The 20613-nt window shown below is 49.7% G+C and overlaps 1 protein-coding gene and 1 long non-coding RNA gene across 6 annotated transcripts in view; one reads left to right on the plus strand and one right to left on the minus strand.

Moving 5' to 3' along the window:
- FAM3D (FAM3 metabolism regulating signaling molecule D) overlaps positions 1 to 16791 on the plus strand; it is a 36080-nt gene extending 19289 nt beyond the window's left edge. For all 5 annotated transcript variants that reach the window (XM_072785623.1, XM_072785622.1, XM_072785626.1 and 2 more), the window contains exons 6-10: positions 6176 to 6234; positions 9295 to 9345; positions 13214 to 13298; positions 13974 to 14100; positions 16389 to 16791. In XM_072785623.1, the coding sequence (XP_072641724.1) occupies positions 6176 to 6234; positions 9295 to 9345; positions 13214 to 13298; positions 13974 to 14100; positions 16389 to 16478 (412 nt within the window). In that variant the 3' untranslated portion in view covers positions 16479 to 16791. The remainder of the gene's footprint in view (positions 1 to 6175; positions 6235 to 9294; positions 9346 to 13213; positions 13299 to 13973; positions 14101 to 16388) is intronic.
- On the minus strand, positions 16373 to 20531 carry LOC140610088 (uncharacterized). Its single transcript, XR_012011881.1, has 2 exons — positions 20489 to 20531; positions 16373 to 18304 (listed from the first exon to the last, which is right to left on the minus strand). It is a non-coding gene; the product is annotated as an uncharacterized lncRNA (long non-coding RNA).
- Positions 20532 to 20613: the final 82 nt, after the last annotated feature.

The raw sequence follows: 20613 nt of genomic DNA on the forward strand, positions 1-20613 counted from the left end.
CACACCTCCACTCGCTTCCTTTTACTCTGGGGGGATGAATCACAGATAAAAAAAAAAAAAAAAAAAAAAGGATTATTGTTAAGATTTTACTAATTTATTCCTGAGACAGAGGCAGAGACACAGGCAGAGGGAGAAGCAGGCTCCATGCAGGGAGCCCGATGTGGGACTCGATCCTGGGTCTCCAGGATCACGCCCTGGGCCAAAGGCAGACGGTCAACCACTGAGCCACCGAGGGATCCCCACAGATAACAATAATCCTAAGAGCTTCCGCATCTCACAGCTCCTGCTAAACGCTCTAGAAGCTTCCTCTCATTCATTCCCCCAGCCGTCCCAGAAGTGGGGCCGCAATGATCCCCTCTGTAAAGATGAGGAAGTTGAGGCTCAGCATTACCCAGCTGACTGATGGAGAGTCAGGATTTCAGCTCCGGTCTGTCGGTCAGCCAGGCTGCTGGGCTTCCTATAAGGAGGAATGCCTTTGGGGACGGTTCAAAATCAAGATCCAGGTGTCAAAGTTCAGATGCAGCAGGTGCCAGGGCCTCCACCCAGGTGCAAGAGAAAGCACCATTATCCAAACCAGGTAGTAAAGGCCCTGGGACAGTAAGTTGATCCTACAAAAGAAGCCAGAGACAGGTGTTTTGTTTATTTATTTTTACTTCTTTCTTTAAATTCAATTTAATTAATATATACTGGGGGATCCCTGGGTGGCTCAGTGGTTTGGCGCCTGCCTTTGGCCCAGGGCGTGATCCTGGAGTCCCGGGATCAAGTCCCGCGTCGGGCTCCTGGCATGGAGCCTGCTTCTCCCTCTGCCTGCGTCTCTGCCTCTCTCTCTCTCTCTCTCTATCATGAATAAATAAATCTTTAAAAAATAATAATAATAATAATTAACATATACTGTAGTATTAGTTTCAGAGGTAGAATTTAGAGATTTCTTCGCATCTTCACCAACATCTGTCATTTCCAGACTTGTTCATTTTAGCCATTCTGACTGGTGTGAGGTGGTATATCAATGAGATTTTGATTTGTGCTTCCCTGATGCCGAGTGATGTTGAGCATCTTTTCATGTGTCTATTGGCCATTTGTATGTCTTCTCTGGAGAAATGGCTGTTCATGTCTTCTGCCCATTTCTTGACTGGATTTTTGTTGTTGTTGTTCTTTGGGTGTTAAGTTCTTTATAGGTTTTGGATGCTAAAATCTGATGAGACATTTGCAGAGATCTTCTTCTGTAGATTGTCTTTTGGTTTTATCAACTGTTTCCTTTGCTGTGCAAAAGCTTTTTATCTTGATCAAGTCTCAACAGTTCACTTTTGCCTTTATTTTCCTTGCCTTTGGAGACCTGTCTAGCAAGAAGTTGCTGCATTCGAGGTCACAGTGGTTGCTGCCCGTGTTCTTCTCTAGGAATTTGATGGGCTCCTGTCTTATGTTTAGGTCTTTCATCCATTTTGAGTCTATCTTTGTGTGTGGTATAAGAAAATGATCCAGTGTTATTCTTCGGCTTGTGGCTGTCCAATTTTCCCAACACCATTTGTGGTAGAGACTTTTTTCCACTGGATATTCTTCCCTACTTTGTTGAAGATTAGTTGATCATAGACTGAGCGGCCATTTCTGGCTTGTCTATTCTGTTCTATTGATCTTTGGTCTGTTTTTGTGCCAGTATCATACCGTCTTGATGATTACAGCTTTGTAATATAACTTGAAGTCTAGAATTGTGATGTCACTAGCTTTGGTTGTCTTTTTCAATATTCCTTTGGCTATTTGGGGTCTTTTCTGATTCCATACAAATTTTAGGATTATTTGTTCCAGCTCTGAAAAAATATTGATGGTATTTTAATAGGGATTGTATTGAATGCGTAGGTTGCTTTGGATAACACGGTCATTTTAACAATATTTGTTCTTGCAATCCATGAGCATGGAATATTTTTCCATTTCTTTGTATCTTCCTCAATTTCTTTCATGAGTGCTCTATAGTTTTCAGAGTACAGATCCTTTGCCTTTTTGGTTAGGTTTATTCCTAGGTATCTTATGGTTTTTGGTGTAATTGTAAATGAGATCAACTCCTTGATTTTTTTTTTTTTTTCTTTCATCTTATTACTAGTGGGTAGAAATGCAACTGATTTCTGAGCCTTGATTTTATATCCTGCCATTTTGCTGAATTCCTATATCAGTTCTAGCAATTTTGGGGTTGTCTTTTGGGTTTTCCGTTTGTGAAGAACGAGTTTGACTACTACTTTGCCAGTTCAGATGCCTTTTATTTCTTTTTGTTGTCTGATTGTTGAGGCTAGGACTTCCAGTACCATATTGAACAACAGTGGTGAGAGTAGACATCCCTGTTATGTTCCTGACCTTAGGGGGAAAGCTCTCAGTTTTTCCCCCATTGAGAATGCTATTTACTGTGGGCTTTTCACATATAGCTTTTATGATACTGAGATATGTTCCCTCTATCCCTACACTGTGGAGAGTTTTAATCAAGAAAGGATGCTGTACTTTGTCAAATGCTTTTTCTGAATCTATTGAGAGGATCATATGGTTCTTGTCCTCATATTAATGTGACCTATGACATCGATTGATTTATAGATGTTGAACCACCCTGGCAACCCAGGAATAAAGCCCACTTGGTCATGGTGATTTAATCCTTTTAATGTACTGTTCGATCCTATTGGTTAATATCTTGGTGGGAATTTTTGCATCCATGTTCATCGGGGATATTGGTCTATAATTCTCCTTTTCAGTGGGGTCTTTGCCTGGTTTGGGGAACAGGGTAATGCTGGCCTCATATAAAGAGTTTGGAAGTTTTCCTTCCATTTCTATATTTTTTTATTTTTATTTTTTTTAATATTTTTTTCTTTATTTATGATAGTCACACAGAGAGAGAGAGAGAGGCAGAGACACAGGCAGAGGGAGAAGCAGGCTCCATGCACTGGGAGCCCGACGTGGGATTCGATCCCGGGTCTCCAGGATCACGCCCTGAGCCAAAGGCAGGCGCCAAACCACTGCGCCACCCAGGGATCCCCATTTCTATTTTTTAAAACAGCATCAATTCTCCTTTAAATATTTGGTAGAATTCCCCTGGGAAGCCATCCAGCCCTGGACTCTTAGTTGCGGGGAGGTTTTTGATTACTGATTCAATTTCTTTGCTCATTATGCGTCTGTTCAGGTTTTCTATTTTTTCCTATTTCAGTTTTGGTAGTTTATATGTTTCTAGGAATGTATCCATTTCTTACAGATTGCCTAATTCATTGGCATAGAGTTGCTCATAATATATCCTTATAATTGTTTGTATTTCTTCTGTGTTGGTCATGATCTCTCTTTCATTCATGATTGTATTTATTTGGGTCCTTTATATTTTCTTTTTTATAAGTCTGGCCAGGGTTTATCAATCTTATTCTTTCAAAGAACCAGGTCTCAGTTTCGTTGATCTGTTCTACTGTTCTTTTGGTTTCTCTTTCATTGATTTCTGTTCTAATCTTTATTAATTCTCTTTTGCTTACTTTAGGCTTTATTCGCTGTTCTTTCTCCTCCTTTAGGTGTACGGTTAGGTTGTGTACTTGAGACTTTCTTGTTTCTTGAAAAAGGCTTGTATTGCTGTACACTTCCCTCTTAGGACTGCCTTTGTTGCATCCCCAAGGTTTTGAACAGTTGTGTTTTCATTTTCATTTGTTTCCATGAATTTTTTTAATTCTTTAACTTCTGGTTGGCCCAATTTTTCTTTAGTAGGCTGCTCTTTAATTTCCATGTATTTGTGTTCTGTCCAAATTTCCTCTTGTGATTGAGTTCCAGTTTTAAAGCACTGTAGTCTAAAAATATGCAGGGAATGATACCAATCTTTTGGTACCAGTTGAGACCTGATTTGTGACCCAGTATGTGATCTATTCTGGAAAACGTTCCATGTGTACTCGAGAAGAATGTATATTCTGTTGCTTTCGGATGGAATGCTCTGTATGTGTCTGTGAAGTCCATCTGATCCAGTGTGTCATTTAAAGCCCTTGTTTCGAACGTGAGAGACTCCTAACTCTGGGAAATGAACAAGGGGTAGTGGAAGGGGAGGTGGGCAGGGGGATGGGATGATTGGGTGATGGGCACTGAGGGGGCACTTGATGGGATGAGCACTGGGTGTTATGCTCTATGTTGGCAAATCAAACTCCAATAAAAAAATATACAAAAAAAATATATATACAAAAAAATAAATTAAAAGTTGGGCTAGTAGGTTGTTTCAAAATTAAATAAAAATAAAGCTCTTGTTTCCTTGTTGATCTTCTGCTAAGATTATCTGTCCATTGCAGTGAGTGGGGTGTTAAAGTCCCCTACTATTATTATATTATTATCAGTATGTTTCCTTAATTCTGTTATTACTTGATTTATATAATTGGCTGCTTCCATGTTAGGGGCGTAAATATTTACAATTGTTAGATCCTCTTGTTGGATAGACCCTTCAATTGTGATACGGTGTCCTTCTCCATTTCTTATTACAGTCTTTGGTTTACAATCTAATTTCTGATATAAGGATTGCTAACCCAGCTTTCTTTTGATGTCCATTAGCATGATAAGTGGTTCTCCACCACCACCACCCACTTTCTTTTTTTAAAAGATTTTATTTATTTATTTATCCATGAGAGACATAGAGGCAGAGACATAGGCAGAGGGAGAGGAAGGCTCTCAGCAGGGAGCCTGATGCAGGACTCGATCCCAGGACTCCGGGATCATGACCTGAGCCAAAGGTAGACACTCAACCACTGAGCCACCCAGGTACCCCTCACTTCATTTTCAATCTGGGGGTGTCTTTGGGTCTAAAATGAATCTCTTAGATACCATCAACAGGTCTTTTTTTTATCCAATCTAATGCCCTGTGTCTTTTGGCCTATTTACTTTCAGAGTAACTATTGAAAGATATGAATTTAGTGCCATTGTATTACCTTTAAAATCACTGTTTCTGTATATTGCCTCTGTTCCTTTCTGGTCTGCATTACTTTGGGGCTCTCTCTTTGCTTAAAGAATCTCCTTTAATATTTCCTGTAGGGTGGTTTACTAATCACAAATTCTTTTAGTTTCTGTTGGTCCTGAAAGCTCTTTACCTAGAAGGCTGTCATTTAGAAGGAGAGATAAAGTATTCTTGGATGCATATTTTTCTCATTTAACACCCTGAATATATCATGCCAGTCCTTTCTGGCCTGCCAGGCCTCTATGGACAGGTCTGCTGCCAGCCTTATGTTTCTACCCTTGTAGAGTAAGGACCTCTTGTCCTGAGCTGCTTTCAGGATTTTCTCTTGAGACAGGTGTTTTATTTTATTTTATTTTATTTTTGAGACAGGTGTTTTAGTAGGGATTCTGAACCTAACTCCAACTCACTTAAGCAAAAGAAGAAACTTAGTGATTTACATATAAAAAATCCGGAGATATCAGGCTTTAGGACCAACTGGATCCAGGGATTCAAACCATATCATCAGGGATCCCTCTCACACCATCTCTAGCCTTGTTCTCCTGTTAGATTCAGTTTTCTCAACAGTGAAGGAGGGAAGCCACTAGCTGGTTGATATATTAGCCCAGGGTGGCACCCCACTGGGAAGAAAACTTTCCCATCCAAATCATCCCTGTAGAAGTCCCAAGACTGAGTTTCATTGGCTGGCCTGGGTTACATGACCATACATACCTGGCTCAATCATGGTGGTCAGGGACACAGGATGCTCTACTACTTTTCCAGGCCTGGAAGACGGAGATCAATACCAAGAACTACCTGGTCTGAAAGTAGAGAAGGACAGTTTTCCCAAGAAACACTGGAAGACTGGCGTGTGGATGCTGCACAGGCAGCTGGACTCCACACAGCAATCCCAGACTCTGCAGGGTGGCAGCAATGCTCTGGGTTCAGCCTTCTTCCTGGCAGCCAGGCCTCACTGCTTGGGGGAGGTGGGCCGGTCCCACCTCCAACACCTCAGATCCCCAGGCAGGGACCTTCCCTCTTTTCTGAGCAGATTGTTCCCATCCAAACATGCCAGGAGTAGTCTTCAGAGAATCCAGCCCACCGCTCGTTTCCAGGAGAAAACAGATGGCCCGAATTATTCCGTGTGCTTCCTAATGCTTCTGCATAGCACCATGTGGGCCCTCTCAGAGCCACAGAGTCACAAAAGCAGAGTGTTCGTTCCACACTTGGGACCAACTGTTGTATTTTGTTTTTCTTCTTCTTTAGGATCATGAGTCCCGTGAAAAACAATGTGGGCAGAGGCCTGAACATTGCCCTGGTGAATGGTGAGCTGCTGATCCACATACCACCACCCCCGACCCCAGAAAGCCCCTACATACTCTTCGTACTGGGAGGGGCAGTGGCACGGGGAGGTAGTTACACATTTATTCAACCAACACTGGCTCAGCCCCCATCAAGTGCCTGGGGCCGTCCTGTAGTGTGCAAGAGGAGAAGCCTGTGGAGACAGAAGGTCTAAGAGACCTGGTCCTACCCACCAGAGTCCTGATCAGGCCTCTGCCATGTGCAACTATCCCAAGAGGGTACGCTCCTCCTGTGAACCATGACCCCGTCTTCAAGGTCACACAGCCTAAACCAACACACATGAAACCATGGGGGACAACTACCAACAACGTAAGATCGTGAGCTGATCACACACCTTCATTCATTCACTCAACAAAGATTAACAGCAGCTACTGTGGGCCAGGCCCTGTACAGAGCACTGGGTGGTCAGCCATGAACTAGAAGGGCAGGCCCCGGTCTCATACTCCCTAGGGTGTCCAGGAAGTTGACAACCAATCCAACGTGGTAAGCATCTATGAAGGAGAAGGAAGCACAGCCCTGAAACCTGGGACACAGAGCTGGGAGCGGCAGTAGTCAGGGGAGGCTTCCAGAGAGAGGTGCTGGTCAGCCGAGGCCTGAAAGATAGGAGGGGTTGGCCAGGAAGAAAGTAGGAGAGGCTCCTTTGAGGCAGGGACAACAGTGTGGAGGGAGCAGAGAAGGGAGTGGGAAGAGGCATTGGGGGCCACAGAGGGTCTTTCTGGCTGCCCTAGAGAAGCAGGGGTGACCAGTACAGCTGGGGAGGCAGGCAGGGGTGACAGGGTGAGGGGTACCATCCTGCTATGAAATACGGGCTTGAAGCTAAGGACAATAGGGAGCCTGCGAAAGGCTTTATCAGGACATGAGGGCCCAGCCCTGCATTCCAGAAACTTCCTTCCAGCTTGGAGTAGGGAGGCTGGAGGCAGGGAGATGTGGGGGGAGGCCCACAGCCTCACTACTTTGCATCTCTAGCAGGGAACAGCTGCAGGCCAAGCCTGAAACAGGGACACATTTCAGGAGGGGATGGGTTTATAGGGACGGAATAAGGAGCAGGTGTCTGCCCTAGCCAAGACCCTCCCCTCTGCTGTCAGCTCTTAGATGGAGAACAAAGACCATTTCCCTGAATTTAAGAGCCACTTCCTGGGACAAAGACTAGGGCAAGTAGAGAAAGGGCACAGCAGACACTCCAGGAGGAAAAGGTGAAGCTTGTGTATGGCATGGCCGCGTGAACACACCTAGGAAGGGCCAGGGTAGGATTGGAAGCCTGGCCTGTTGTTCCAGGGGAGCCCTCTCCCTTCTGTCAAGAACCGCTGAGTCAGGGGAAAGGTCAAAGCCTGAAACAAAAATGGAGCCTCACCCAGAGCAGGAGGTCAGAAGGTAGCCCTGGCCAACTTCCTGGGAGCCTGGGAAAGTGGGGCGGAGCAGGGCATGGCCCCTCCCAAGTCTTGAGAAGGAGAGCCAGGCCTGGTTCACTCCATTGGGGGCCCCAACCTACAGGGAGGCCGGGCCAGCAGAAGACGGTGGAGTCTCCGTCTACAGTGACTCTTCTACCCAATCTCCACTCCCCCCCACACACCCCCTCCCCAGTGAGGAGGGCAGTTACTAGCCGAGACTGCAGCCCATCTGGTGGAAACCTGCTGGCTCTCTCTTCCCTGAAATGGGCCACTGCAGAAGAAGTCTCCCAGGAACTGGCTCAGACTGGGGTGGCCTTCCCCGCTGCCTCACAAAGCACAAAGACAAAAACAAGCCCTAAGAGCTAAGGTTTACTGAGCACTCACTGTGTGCTCGCTATTTCATTCAACCTCACCCCGAAACTACGGTGGCATGTGCACAGTATCCCCATGTTCCCGGTAAGAAAATGGAGGCTCAGAGAGGTTAGGCAACTTGCCCAAGGTCACACAGCCAACAGAATCAGCTAGATTTGAACCTGGATCTGACTGACTCCAGGTCTCAATCCCTCAGCTGAACTGAACCTCCCTAAGCTAAAAACCCCTGGAAGCATCTACTGCATGCGGCTGTGGGGAAGTCCAACCAATCACTCCCAGGGCTTCATCTGTATAATGAGCCAGCAAGAATTGCTAAAGATTAGTGGTTCTCAATCTTTTAGGGGCAGAGATTCCTTTAAGAAACTGTTCGAACTACACGTTCTCTTTCTAATTCCAGAAAAATCCGCAAATGAACATGATCATGGTTTCGTGTGCATACAGACACACACCCCGGCCCCCTGCTTCCAAGGCCCCTGCACTGGTGGCTCCGAGAATCCAGGAAGGGCTGCAGTGTAAAGCCCCCACTCTTCCACCCAGCAGGGGAGCCTCCACTACCCAGCACCTGTCCCCACTCTTCAGGGATCCACAAACTGGTGGGGGGGATGGGACCAGTGGTGAAAACGTAGAGCTGCCATCCCCTCTGCAACACCCCCATCTAGTGGCATAGACGGGGAACTGCGACCCCCCAAACACCTGGTTCCCCATAGGACTTAGAACCCTTTGCAAAAACCTACAAATGCAATTCAGATCCCTGAGCTCAGAGCTTTCCATACATTTAGCCCACTGCAAACCCCTTTGCCTCCAAGAGTCGGAGGACTCAAATTATAGATTTCCTGTTCAGGGAGGAATGATGATAATGATTGCAGTTATTTTTACCACTCTTCTCCAGCTAAAATTTATCTTGTATGTTGACTACCTATTTTAAAACCCATCTCCCTTAGTTCCTATAGCCCATTGTTCGGATGCCAAAAATTGAGGTCAAAATACCAAGTGGTGCGTTAGGAAGTGGCAAGGTGGAAGACAGACCCAGACTGGTTGGATACCATTCGATTCCAGAGATCCTCCACTATTGTGTTCTCATACCTCTCAGATCAGCCCAAAACTTATTGGGCCCCAACTTAGTCCTGCATGCTTTCTATAGGACCTGATTTTACTCCCATTATTATTCTATTTTTAAGTCTTAGACTAAAGACTAGCTATTTTCTGTAAAATGATAGGATGACCTGTTTCAGGAAATCATGGTTTTTGCTCTCTTATCCCCAGGAACCACAGGAATGGTGCTGACACAGAAGTATTTCGACATGTACTCTGGAGGTAAGCACCTCTGTTGGCACTGAGGTCACAGGACCCCAGGATCACACCCTGAGCCGAAGGCAGACGCTCAACCCCTGAGCCACCCAGGCGTCCCAAAGGTATTTTATTCTAAGGCCACGGAGGTCTCTATCGGGCCCAAGGACAAGGCCTCCCAAGGCCCAGGAAGGATAGCTCTGAGGCTCCCAGCTCTCTGTGTCTTTCTGCAGACTTCTTTTCTTCTCTCGCGGCATAGACACACTTTCTGAGCTCCTCTGTGCAAGTAGCCACCCCCACTGTCCTCCCTGCCCTTAACCTGGGGACAGGACGCTGACCTGCAGGGGCTGGAAGCTCCTGCCAGCAACTTCCTCACCCACAGGCTGCCTGGCAAAGCCATGATGGGGGTGGGACTCTCACCCTGACATCTTCCAAAACGTGCTAGAATCAGTCCCAAGCCCAGCTGGCAACCCTCCTCCTTCCCGCTGACCCAGGAACCTCAGCAAGGAGCGAAAAAGCATCTGGGCAGCCCCTCACAGACCTACAGAAGTTGTGGTCCTGCAAGGACTGGTTTCCATCAGGTCAGATGAGCCCGCTTCCCAGATCCCAGCTCAGCTCACTTTGCCTCCCGTGCCCAGCAGCCACAGCTGGGGACGTGCCGAAGGTGATCTGCAGCAGCACCCTTAGAGACAGGCGCCGGGGCCCGGGCCCAGGGCTTCAGATGGTCTCGTGGGTCCCCTGGTGGCCATCATCCAGCTGAGTCTCACCTCCCACGGTGGGTCTGAGGGTCTGCAGGGCTAGGTAATGTGCCCACCAGAAGCCTGTATCACGCAGACTTCATGCAGGTGTGCCCCGCTAGGACAGGAGCTGCAGACACACACCCCTAGGACTGAGGGGTGGCCAGGGCAGGGCAGTGGCTGGAGGGGAGGGAGGTGAAGACGGAGCTTGGACGGGCAGACTGGGGGTGTCTACATGCAGGCATGCGAGGCCCCTCCTGGTGAGGAGAAGGTGGGGCAGGCTAGGGGCCGAGGGCTCTGTCCAGGACCTTGAATGGGTTTGGGGTGGCCCAGGGCCAGGTTTATGGACAAAGGAACTTCAGGTTGAAGCAGGTGACACCTTTTGAGTTTCAGTTTTGCCGTCTGTAAAATAGAGGTAAACCACAGTGTCTACTTCATGAGACTGATGTAGGGGATTGAGTGGGAACTGGCACCCAGTGGGAGGGGCCCCGCCTGGCCTGGGGAGGGACCCAGGGGTCCATTCAGTGCTCATTACATACAGTGCCCGTCTCCCAGTTATGCCATCCACCCACCCCCCTCCTTTCCAGCAACCCTGTTTGTTTCCTAGGATTAAGAGTCTCTGTGGTTTGTCTCCCTTTCTGATTTCATCTTGTTTCATTTTTCCCTCCCCCTGTGATCCTCCGTTTTCTTTCTAAAATTCCACATACGACTGAAATCATATAATTGTCTTTCTCACATGGACTTCTTTTGCTTAGCAGGATATCCTCTAGTTCCATCCACATCATTGCAAATGGCAAGACTTCATTCTCTTTGATGGCTGAGTAATATCCGATTGTGTATATAGATACACCACATCTTTATCTGTCAATGGACATCTGGGCTCTTTCCATAGTTTGGCTGTTATGGACATTGCTGCCATAAACATTGGGGGGGTGTGCCCCTTCGGATCACTATGTTTGTATCCTTTTGGTAAACACCTAGAAGTGCAACTGCTGGGTCATAGAGTAGCTAGCTCTATTTTCAACCTTTTGAGGAACCACCGTGTTTTCCAGCATGGCTGCACCAGCTTCCATTCCCACCAACCATGTAAGAGGGTTCTTCTTTCTGAGCATCCTCACTAACATTTGTCCTTTCCTGACTTGTTCATTTTAGCCATTCTGACTGGTGTGAGGTGGTATCTCACTGCGGTTTTGATTTGTGCTTCCCTGATGCTGAGTGATGTTGCGCACTTTTTCATGTGTCTGTTGGCCATTTGTATGTCTTCTTTGGGAAAATGCCTATTTATGTCTCCTGTCCATTTCTTGACTGTATCATTTATTCTTTGAGTGTTGAGTTTGATGAGTTCTTTATAGACGTTGGCTACTAGCCTTTTATCTGATAAGATATTTGCAAATAGCTTCTCCCATTCTGTAGGTTGTCAAAAAGGGTAAAAAATAATTTAAAGGAAACTAAATTTTATATTACTCTATTATGAACATGGATGTAACCGTGGCTGATGGGGACCCAGAAACAGAAGCAGTTGAGGACAAGTAGCCCCTTCCCACAAGAGACAAAGGGAGACTATGACTTCTTAAAGTGGGACGATAATTAACAGAAGGCACACTTCATTTTTTTCTAAACATTACTGTCCATCCCAGACCAGAACAGATCTTGGTATCTAGAGCTAATGGCTTCAACCAATTTTCAGAGTTCCCTATTTGTCTCAAAAGTTCAAGGGTTCAAAGGCACCTGGGTGGCTCAGCAGGTTAAGCATCTGCCTTCGGCTCAAGTCATGATCCCAGGGTCCTGGGATTGAGCCCCACATGGGCTCCCTGAGCAGCAGGGAGTCTGCTTCTCCCTCCACCCCTCCCCTCCCAACTTGTGCTTACTCTCCTCTCTCACACTCTTTCTCAAATTAATAAAATCTTTTTAAAAAGGAGATCAAGGGCCATTGCACTAACAGAGCCACTGTGGTCATTGACTGCAGACCTCTGTGTTACTGAGCTGGTTGGCAGCTGGCCTTGCTGTCAGGATTTGATTCTTCCCCTAGGTCTCAGGGATCCCTGGGGACTACTAAAAACTGGCTCGTCTTCATGGGTGTGTGCCATACAGGACACTGCACTTAGTGCAAACTCAGGTTTGGTCCGATGCTCTGCCTTCACAGTCTTGAAATGCTTAATTTTTTAACGAAAGACTCCAAATTTTTATTTTGCAATGGACCCTAAAATTTATGTCACCAATCCTGCTAATAATTGCAATTCCATTATAGTGTACTTTCCATATGCCCAGAGTCATTGTCACAATTTGCTCTTTACAAAAATGCTGTGGGCAGGGCTACAAATCATCCTCATTTGACAGATGTCACCCCTACTTTTCCCACTAGGCCAATCTTGCCCATACTTCCTCAATTATTCAAGAGCCTCCTGTACCAGCTACACCACATCCAGAGTATCATCTGAATTATTAGTATTTTCCTTTGAATTGGCTCCCTTTTTTTTAATCTAAGTATATGTTAAAAGGAAATTATATCACTGCCCTAAGTTACGAGTTTTTGTGCAAGAAAGGTGACCATAAAAATAAGCACAATGGAAACAAATCCATACCCTTGAAGTGAGCTGGGTGCCGATGCCCCCCGCCCCAGGTGCTGCACCTAGGCCTGCTCTCTGTTAAATGCAGAGATTTTGCAAGTGCAGGGAGATATTAAAGATGCAAAGGGAGGCTTGTTCCTTGGCATAAACTGGAGAATTGTAGGACACTGATGTTCTCTCTCAGTGACCTGAGTCGCTTGTGGTCCAGTGAGTATATCCTATAGACAAGTTAGGTTCTTAACTAGTGTAGCAGGGGGTCGGAAGGGGTGTGCAAAGAGCCCAGAGTTCCTGAGAGATGCCTGTGCTCCATACCTTGGGTCCCCAAGGGCCCTTAGAACAAGGTCTCTCACTCCTGGCTGCACATCAGAACTGCCTGTGGAACTTTTGAATTCCAGTGTCCACCCTTGACCATCCGAATGAGGGTCCACTTGCTCTGTGCACTTTGCTCTCCCCTGGACAAAGGCTGCAGGGAGCTCCACCCAGGATGTCCCCTCCTGCTGACCCCAGCCACTCCTGGATCATCAGGGCAGCAGAGAATGAGAATGACCAGCTGTCATTTCCCTTAAATGACAGCTTTCCTTCCTCCCTCAGATATTAAGCTCCTGGAGAAATTCCTTCAAGAAATTCCAGAGGGTGCGCTGGTGCTTGTGGCCTCCTATGATGACCCAGGAACCAAGTAAGTGGGAACCTCCACCTGCCGGGCCATGGGTTGAAGCGAACCAAATGCTTCCAAGCCCTATCAGTGCCTTTCCCCGCTCTCCTGCTGGCTTGATCTTCCAGCAGCTTCTCCTAGGGAAATAACCAGACAAGTAAACAAAGACGGGTTCTAGAGCCTCATCACAGCCTCGATTACAACATTGGAAAACTGGACACTCTGTCCCTGTCCAATAAAGGCCAACTAGTTTCAGAAATTGACACATGTTGATAGGACATATATATACATAAAAGAGGATATGCTGCATCAAAAATGATTCAGAAAATGGTTTAAGGAATGAAAGAATGCCCACCCTTTAGTATTAAGTGAAAAATGACACAGATTATCAAAGCATTGGGAGGATCCCCCAGTGCATGGGGGGAAAAGACCCTAAGGAAACACAGTAAAATTTTACGATTATGTCAAGTGAGTGAGACTGTAATTTTCAGTTTCTCTGTGATGTTCCATATTTTCCAAAGAAACGTGTATTTGTAAACAGAAGCAAAACCACTCGGCCCTTTCCTCCTGGACACAATTATGCACAGCACAGCTGCTGCACACAGCAGATCGTAGGGCAGAGGGGAGGCCAGGTACTTGAGAACCCCACCTTCCTACCCCCCCACCCCCCACCTCATGGTCCTCTCTGGTCCTCTGCAGAATGAACGATGAGACCAGGAAGCTCCTCTCCAGCTTGGGCAGTTCCTATGCAAAGCAGCTGGGCTTCAGAGATAGCTGGGTCTTCTTAGGAGCCAAAAACCTCAAGGATAAAAGCCCCTTTGAGCAGGTAGGTCCCTGGCGGCCTCCCTGTCCCAGGGAAGCAGGTGGAGGTAAGGTGCCAGGAATGGTGGCTTGGGAGGGAGAGTGTGGGGACCCCAGAGGTCATGCTGGCCTGATTGGCTAATCCCCTAGCAGAAGTAGCCTTCACCATTTTGCAAGGAGCTGGGTCATATATAAATGGATGAGTAACAGAAAGGAGAAGGAAAAGGAGAAAAGAAAGATGAGGGAAGTGAGGAATGGGGGAAATGAGAAAGGAATGTAGAGATGAAGCCTGCATGAGGGGCAGAGAGGGGCGCCCAGAGCAGGGGTTGGGGGAGGGGGTTGTCTGGCTTCTAGTCCCAGTGGAAACCTAAGCCAAGCCCCTTCTCCCCACCCCCTTCCCTGGCCTCAAGCTCCCCTCCAGGGGGGAGAGGTTTGGACCAAGGGTGCTGTCCCCTTCTAAGCTCCCAGTGGAGAGGATAAATTTGCATCAAGAGGAAGACAGGAGAGTGCACCTGAGTATGTGGAAGGAGTCAGGAGTGGCCCATGACATGCAGCTCCACACTCACAACCCAGGGGTGGCCCCAAGCAGAGTCTGGGAGGCAGCCCGCAGTGGAGTCTCAGAGGAGGAAAGGGGAGTCCGTGAAGGGTTGGGAGCCTCCGGGGAAATTCTGCACTTTTTTTCCTGTCCCTCATCTGCTGATCCACAGCTGGAGCAACTCCCAAATGTGGGAGAACTAGCCAGGTCCTGCAGGGCATGAGCTAGTCCGTTGTCTGGTGGTGAGACTGTTCAGCGCTGCCCAGATGCCAAGGCAGGCAGCTAAGAGTCGACTCAAACGTAAAGGACTACGGGGAGAGTCCGCTCCATCCTGAAGGCAATGGGGAGCCGTGGAGGGCTTAGGCGGGAAAGCCAGAGGGCGCATTGATCATGTAGGAAACACAAGCGTTCAGCAAGCACTTGCTCCGCGCAGGTTGATTCCGCAGTGAGGTAGGTAGGGTCATCCTCCACAGCTCTAGAGAGGTGTTGGCCAGCGGCGTGGGTCCGATGCGCACGTAGCTCTGGGCTGCGAGCCTGCCTCCAGAGATGCCCGTCCTGACGCCCGCAGCACAGCCTCCCCGGCTAAGCAGGGAGGGGCCCAGGCCATAGGCACAGCGTCAGACACTGGACTCCAGGTGAGGGGACCGCAGCGGGCTGCAAAGGCGGCCTCATCTGGAAAACGCTGGTCTGGTTTGCACGTGTGCGTTTCTGAGAGAATGAATTCAGGGCGTTAGAAATCAGTGTTTATAGCCCCTGGGGAATGAACACGGGCGGCGGGGCGCAGACCTATCACCCAGAATGAACTGGAGACCATGATGTGACGGAAACCATTGGGTCTTTTGGTTCCCACACATGGGGCTCGAGGATTTGGAGAAGGTGCATTGAGAATTCCTTTTTTTTTCCTGAGGGTTAGCCACAATTATTCCCCTGGTAGATTTTGCTGTTTATACTTTTTTTTTCCTCCATAAATGAAACCTAGGCATTGGAAACACAATCTTAACTGATTTTATTCTCTGTATTATTAACCTTACACAGTGGTTCTGCCACTAGGGTTACTTTGGCCCTCTAGGCCTCAGGTTTCCCATCTGTAGAATGGGGTGATGATGGTATGCCCTTCCTCGGGCTGCTGTAAGGGGAAAATGCCCAAGGCACTTTGCACCTGGCATAGAGCGAGTGTTCATGAATTGCTAGCATGCTCCTCTTCATTGTTGTGGGTGGTGTTTGGGGGTGTCCTAAAGAGGCTGGTGCAGAATTTGACAGAGGAGCTAACACTCTGCAAGCCTGCACCCCCCCCCACACACACACACACTTGGTACCCCACCCCCGGGGCATGACAGGCAAGGACTGAGCCCTGATCTCCTCTGTAAAACCTTGGGCAGTTGCTGTTCCTCTGTGCCTCGTTCCCCCACCCGTGAAACGCGCTGGTCCTGTCCAACACCACCACCTCCCCATGGGGCCAAAACCAGGGTGATATGAGTAAAGGCGTGAGTTGTTTGTTTTTTTTTTAAGATTTTATTTATTTATTCATGAAAGACAGAGAGAGAGAGAGGCAGAGACACAGGCAGAGAGAGAGAAGCAGGCTCCATGCCGGGAGCCCAATGTGGGACTCGATCCCGGGACTCCAGGATCGCGCCCTGGGCCAAAGGCAGGCTGTAAACCACTGAGCCACCCAGGGATCCCCAAAGCGTGAGGTTTTAAAAGCACAGTGAAAACTCAGGTGTGAATCCTGAACAGCCTCCCCCATGGTCTGCGTCATTCTCTGTCTCCTCTCTCTCTAGTTCTTAAAGAACAACCCAGGCACCAACAAATACGACGGCTGGCCGGAGCTGCTGGAGCTGGAGGGCTGTGTTCCCCGGAAGGTCTTTTAGGGCGCCGTGGCTCTTCTGGGCCGGGACCCAAGAAGCTCCTGGCTGGCCTAGGGTTGGAGCCCGCCGCGGCGAGGAGGGAGCCAAGGGCCTACGGAAAGTGCCGGGGCCCCCACTGCGCATCTTCGAATGCACCCCCTCCCGGGGGCTGAGGCGGCCCACCCCAGGGCCAGCCATCCGGGTCCTGGAGGCGCCCGGCTGCAGGAAGAACAGGGGTGCTCTCCCTCAAGACGGCTGGCGGCCCTTCCCAAGGAAGGACGGACTGCCCACACCTGCGGCGCACAATTAAATTTTATTTTTGCTGATTTTGAAGGAACTTTCTGACCTGCAGCGTTTCTCCCTGGGATCGAACTGGCCCGGGCCGGGTTTGCCTCCGGCCTGCAAGGTGGGCGGGTCGGTGACAGCTCTGGGCACCAGGTCAGAGGCTGGGGGAGAGGCTGAACTCACAGGGATTGTGCTGGAGGGCGAGGGAACCCTTTGCTCCGGGCCGAAGGTGCGAGACCCCGGGGAGCAGAGAAAGCCAGGGGCCAGGAGCGGTGGCGGGGAGCGCTGGAGGATTCCAGAGTGGGGGCCCGGCCGAGGCAGGCTGGGAGGAACAGGCCGGCTTCAGGGAGGACCCCAGGAGCGGCCCCTGAGATTTAATCAGGAAGCGATGCTGGCAAACGCCAGTGGGAGTGGGAAGGCAGGCAGTAGGGGAGTGTCGTCGGCTCGCCTGGGGCCCTGGGGAGTGGAGCTTCGTTCGAGGAGCCCCGGGACTCAGAGCAGAAGGGCTCTCAGCCAGGGCCATGGCTCGGGGCGGGGGGCCGCTAGCGAGGGCCTGACGTGAACTCCTGAGCACTCTGGTCTGCCCCACAGAGGAAAGGGTGCCCCCCCCCCATGGCTTCACGGTGAGTCCTTGGCCAAGCGACGTTGACACCGCCACTGGGGCCCACGGAGGTGGTAAGGCCCGAGGGATACGGTACAAACACCCTGCCGGAGGTCTCTGAGAAGGGCCAAGGGTGGGGTGCCTAGACCAAGTCCTGGGAGGGGGACATGGGAGCCAAAAGTACCGGTACCCGGGCTCCCAGAGTGTGGACCAGGGCGACTGCAGAACTCACGTCCTGAGCAGTGGATGGGCAGACGCCCAAGTCCCGGGCACACCAGCGGTGTGGGGCGCTGGGGCCAGGCAGGGCTTCGAATGTGCCAAGCGGGCCTGGGGTACAGAGGAGGACAAGCGTGTGGGACCCTTCGGCCAGGGGCCGTGTGGGCTGGGACTTGGGCTACGGTTGCTGTGGGGTTGAGATCAGTGTTCAAAGCCTGATGGGACAACTTTGAGCAGGTTGGGCAGAGGGAGGGCACCCAGCCAGCCACTGCACCCCCAACTCCATTACCCCATTTTCCCAGTGCAGATCACGATCAAGGACTAAAGAGGGAGTTTGCTGGCAGCCCCCACTAACTCTTATACAGACGCTCAGGTGTGTGTGTGTGTGTGTGTGTGTGTGTGTGTGTGTGTGTGTGTAGAATGCCTGGAGCTACGTAAGCAAACGAATTTGTTCCATTCCTGCCATTTTGTTCCAAGCGGCAGGGTCTCCTGTTCACATCTGACACTCAGTGCTAGAAAGGGCTGCCACTGAACCCGGTCACCCTTCCTTCCCACGAGCCTGGAGTGAATGGAGGGTTTCTGCAGGCCGGAGAGCCTGGGGGTGCCACTCCTTTCTCTTAGCTGACTCCCCTCCCGTCCTAACCTACTACAGGCAGTGTGGCCAGATGCAAAGCCCGGCCTGGGTCTGAGCACTGGTTCTCCACTTGCTCGCTGGGTGAGCAGATGTCACCTCACTGAGCCATAGTTCCTGTTGAGAAATGAGGGATTAAATCAGTCTCTCAGGGGTTCGTGGGCATTAAATATGATAAAATATCCCCATCACCAAAAGTTGTCAAAGAAGAGGGGGAGAAATTATATAATGTTTGGGAAAATGTCTGGCCAGAGACCCACTCTGGGAATGAAGGTGGCGGGAAATTTCCATTACGACCCATAAACACCTTCATATTTTTACAACAAGCAAGAATACCTTATAAAATTAGAAGGACCAATAAGGACTTCTGAAGTGAGCTCATGGCCAGAGTGGGGCTAAGCAGAGCTCTTGGCAGCGGCCACGATTTTAAAAGGACATGCGGTGGCCAGCTGGTTATCAGAGAAGACTCGTGGTACTTTTCCAGAAGCTGTCTTGCGTAGCACTTTAAAGACGATTGAGGCAATGTCAGCCGTCTGGATCAGAGAACTGGGGAAAGGGTCCCCTGGGATGGGGGAGCTTGGAAAGGTACCATGGAGGAACGGCTCGTGCCCACCCGCGTCCTCTCTCCCAGTTTTCTCTTTGGAGAACCGCCCTCAGGCTACTCATTTTTAGCTCCCAGAAGCAAAAAAGAGAGGCCAGGAAGAGCCAGGAGTTTCCACTGGGGCAAGGTGGGCCCTAGCTCATGGCTGCCTGGCTGGGAACATGAAGACCAGGGGCCCCCTGTCTTGGGGTAGGACAAGGATGGTGCGATTGACATTCCCCAGGACTCTTCCATGGAGTCCAGCTGGGAGTTCACCTGAACAGGTCACTTAGCTTGGTTTTTTCCCCTTCCCTATCCTGCTCCCCTACCTGTGTCCTTAAGAAATCACTTGCATGAGAATACCCCAAATTCGGCTTGGGGGGGGGGGGAACCCATCATAAAAGAGTTCCACCCAGCTGGCCATAGTCACTTTCTGAGTCTGGGCTAGGAGACAAGACCACCTGGTGGGCACGAATTGTCGTGAAGAGTCTGATCCCCGTGAGGAAAGGCTCCAAGTCTTGCTGACTCCCACCTCCCCTCCTCAACCAGGGGCAGGTCTCAGTTGGCACATCCTCCAGATGGTGGAAAGGAGCCCAAATGACCATCCTGCTATACCACCAAAACCCACCAAGGAGATAGCCTTCTCGAGCCAGCCCTTTCTAGGTCCCCCTCCCTGGGTGGGCATCACAAAGTGGCATATACCTGTCAGGTTCTCTCAACACGATTGTCAGGGCACTGTGGCCACTGTAGAGACCCCAGTTGGCTCAGGATTGGGCAAGACAGAGTCCAAGAAAATGGCTGTAGAGAGTTGGGTCTGCAGCCCCTGCATGAGACTGTCTGACTCTGTCATTACTCACCCGCTGTGCATTGATAACTGGGTAGGCAGTGAGGATGCCACGGGGAAGGACACCAGACACAGTCCCTGCTCACAGTCCAGGGGCGGCCCAGATCAAGAGACACGTGACTTGATAAGGGCTATGTTGGGGGAAAACTGCAGATCTGGGAAGGCATCCTGGCGGAAGCAGCATCCACACTGAGCCTTAGGAATGCACGGGAGCTCACCAGGCAAAGAGGGAAGGGAGCCCAGGCCAGGGAGCAGCATGAACAAGGCCTGGAAGGGGCAGAGGTGGGTCACCAGGGCTGAGTGGGCAGGGGTGACAGCCATAAGGGCCCTGTGGGCCGGGTGAAGAGGTTTGAACTTTGTCCAGGGGCTGTGAGGAGACATTGAGAGATTGAAGTTGGGGAAAGACCTGATAAGATGAGCAGTTTTTGGAAATTCCTCTTGGCTGCTGTGTGGAGAAAGGGAGGCTAGTGAGCAGGCTGCTGCATCAGCCAGAGTGGTGGCCTGGACCGGACGGAGCAAAGAGGACCAGTCCCAAGGATATTCAGGAAGTAAAACGGACAAGACTCGAGAACGGGTTTTTCTCATCAGGGTGGACAGGCCTTCCAGACTCTCTGCAAGCTACTCATGGGCTTCAAAATGGGGGGCTCCTATTTCCCTATCCTCTTCCCGCCAGCACACTGCTCCTCTCTCCTGGGACTGAAGACCGAGAGGGCCCAGGGTCCTTCCCTCAGCCACTGCAGGGCTTCCCAGCAGCTGTAATTCTGGTCTTCACCAGTAGGTGACAGCCCAAGATAGAAAGGGAAAGGTAGCAGGGTTACCCCGGCCCCCCGGTTTGGCGAAAGGTGCTGTGCTTAATGGACGAGATGCTTGGACTTACCAATGGGCAGTGGGTTTACTATCACGTTATTAAGAGCATCGTAACTGCAGCACCTAACTCCTAGGGAGTTGCTGCTGTACACTCTGTGCAGGGGGTTACACGAATTCCATCCTCACAGCCCCATG

The sequence above is a fragment of the Canis lupus genome, chromosome 19 (assembly GCF_048164855.1).
Source record: "Canis lupus baileyi chromosome 19, mCanLup2.hap1, whole genome shotgun sequence".
Taxonomy (NCBI): Eukaryota; Metazoa; Chordata; class Mammalia; order Carnivora; family Canidae; genus Canis; species Canis lupus.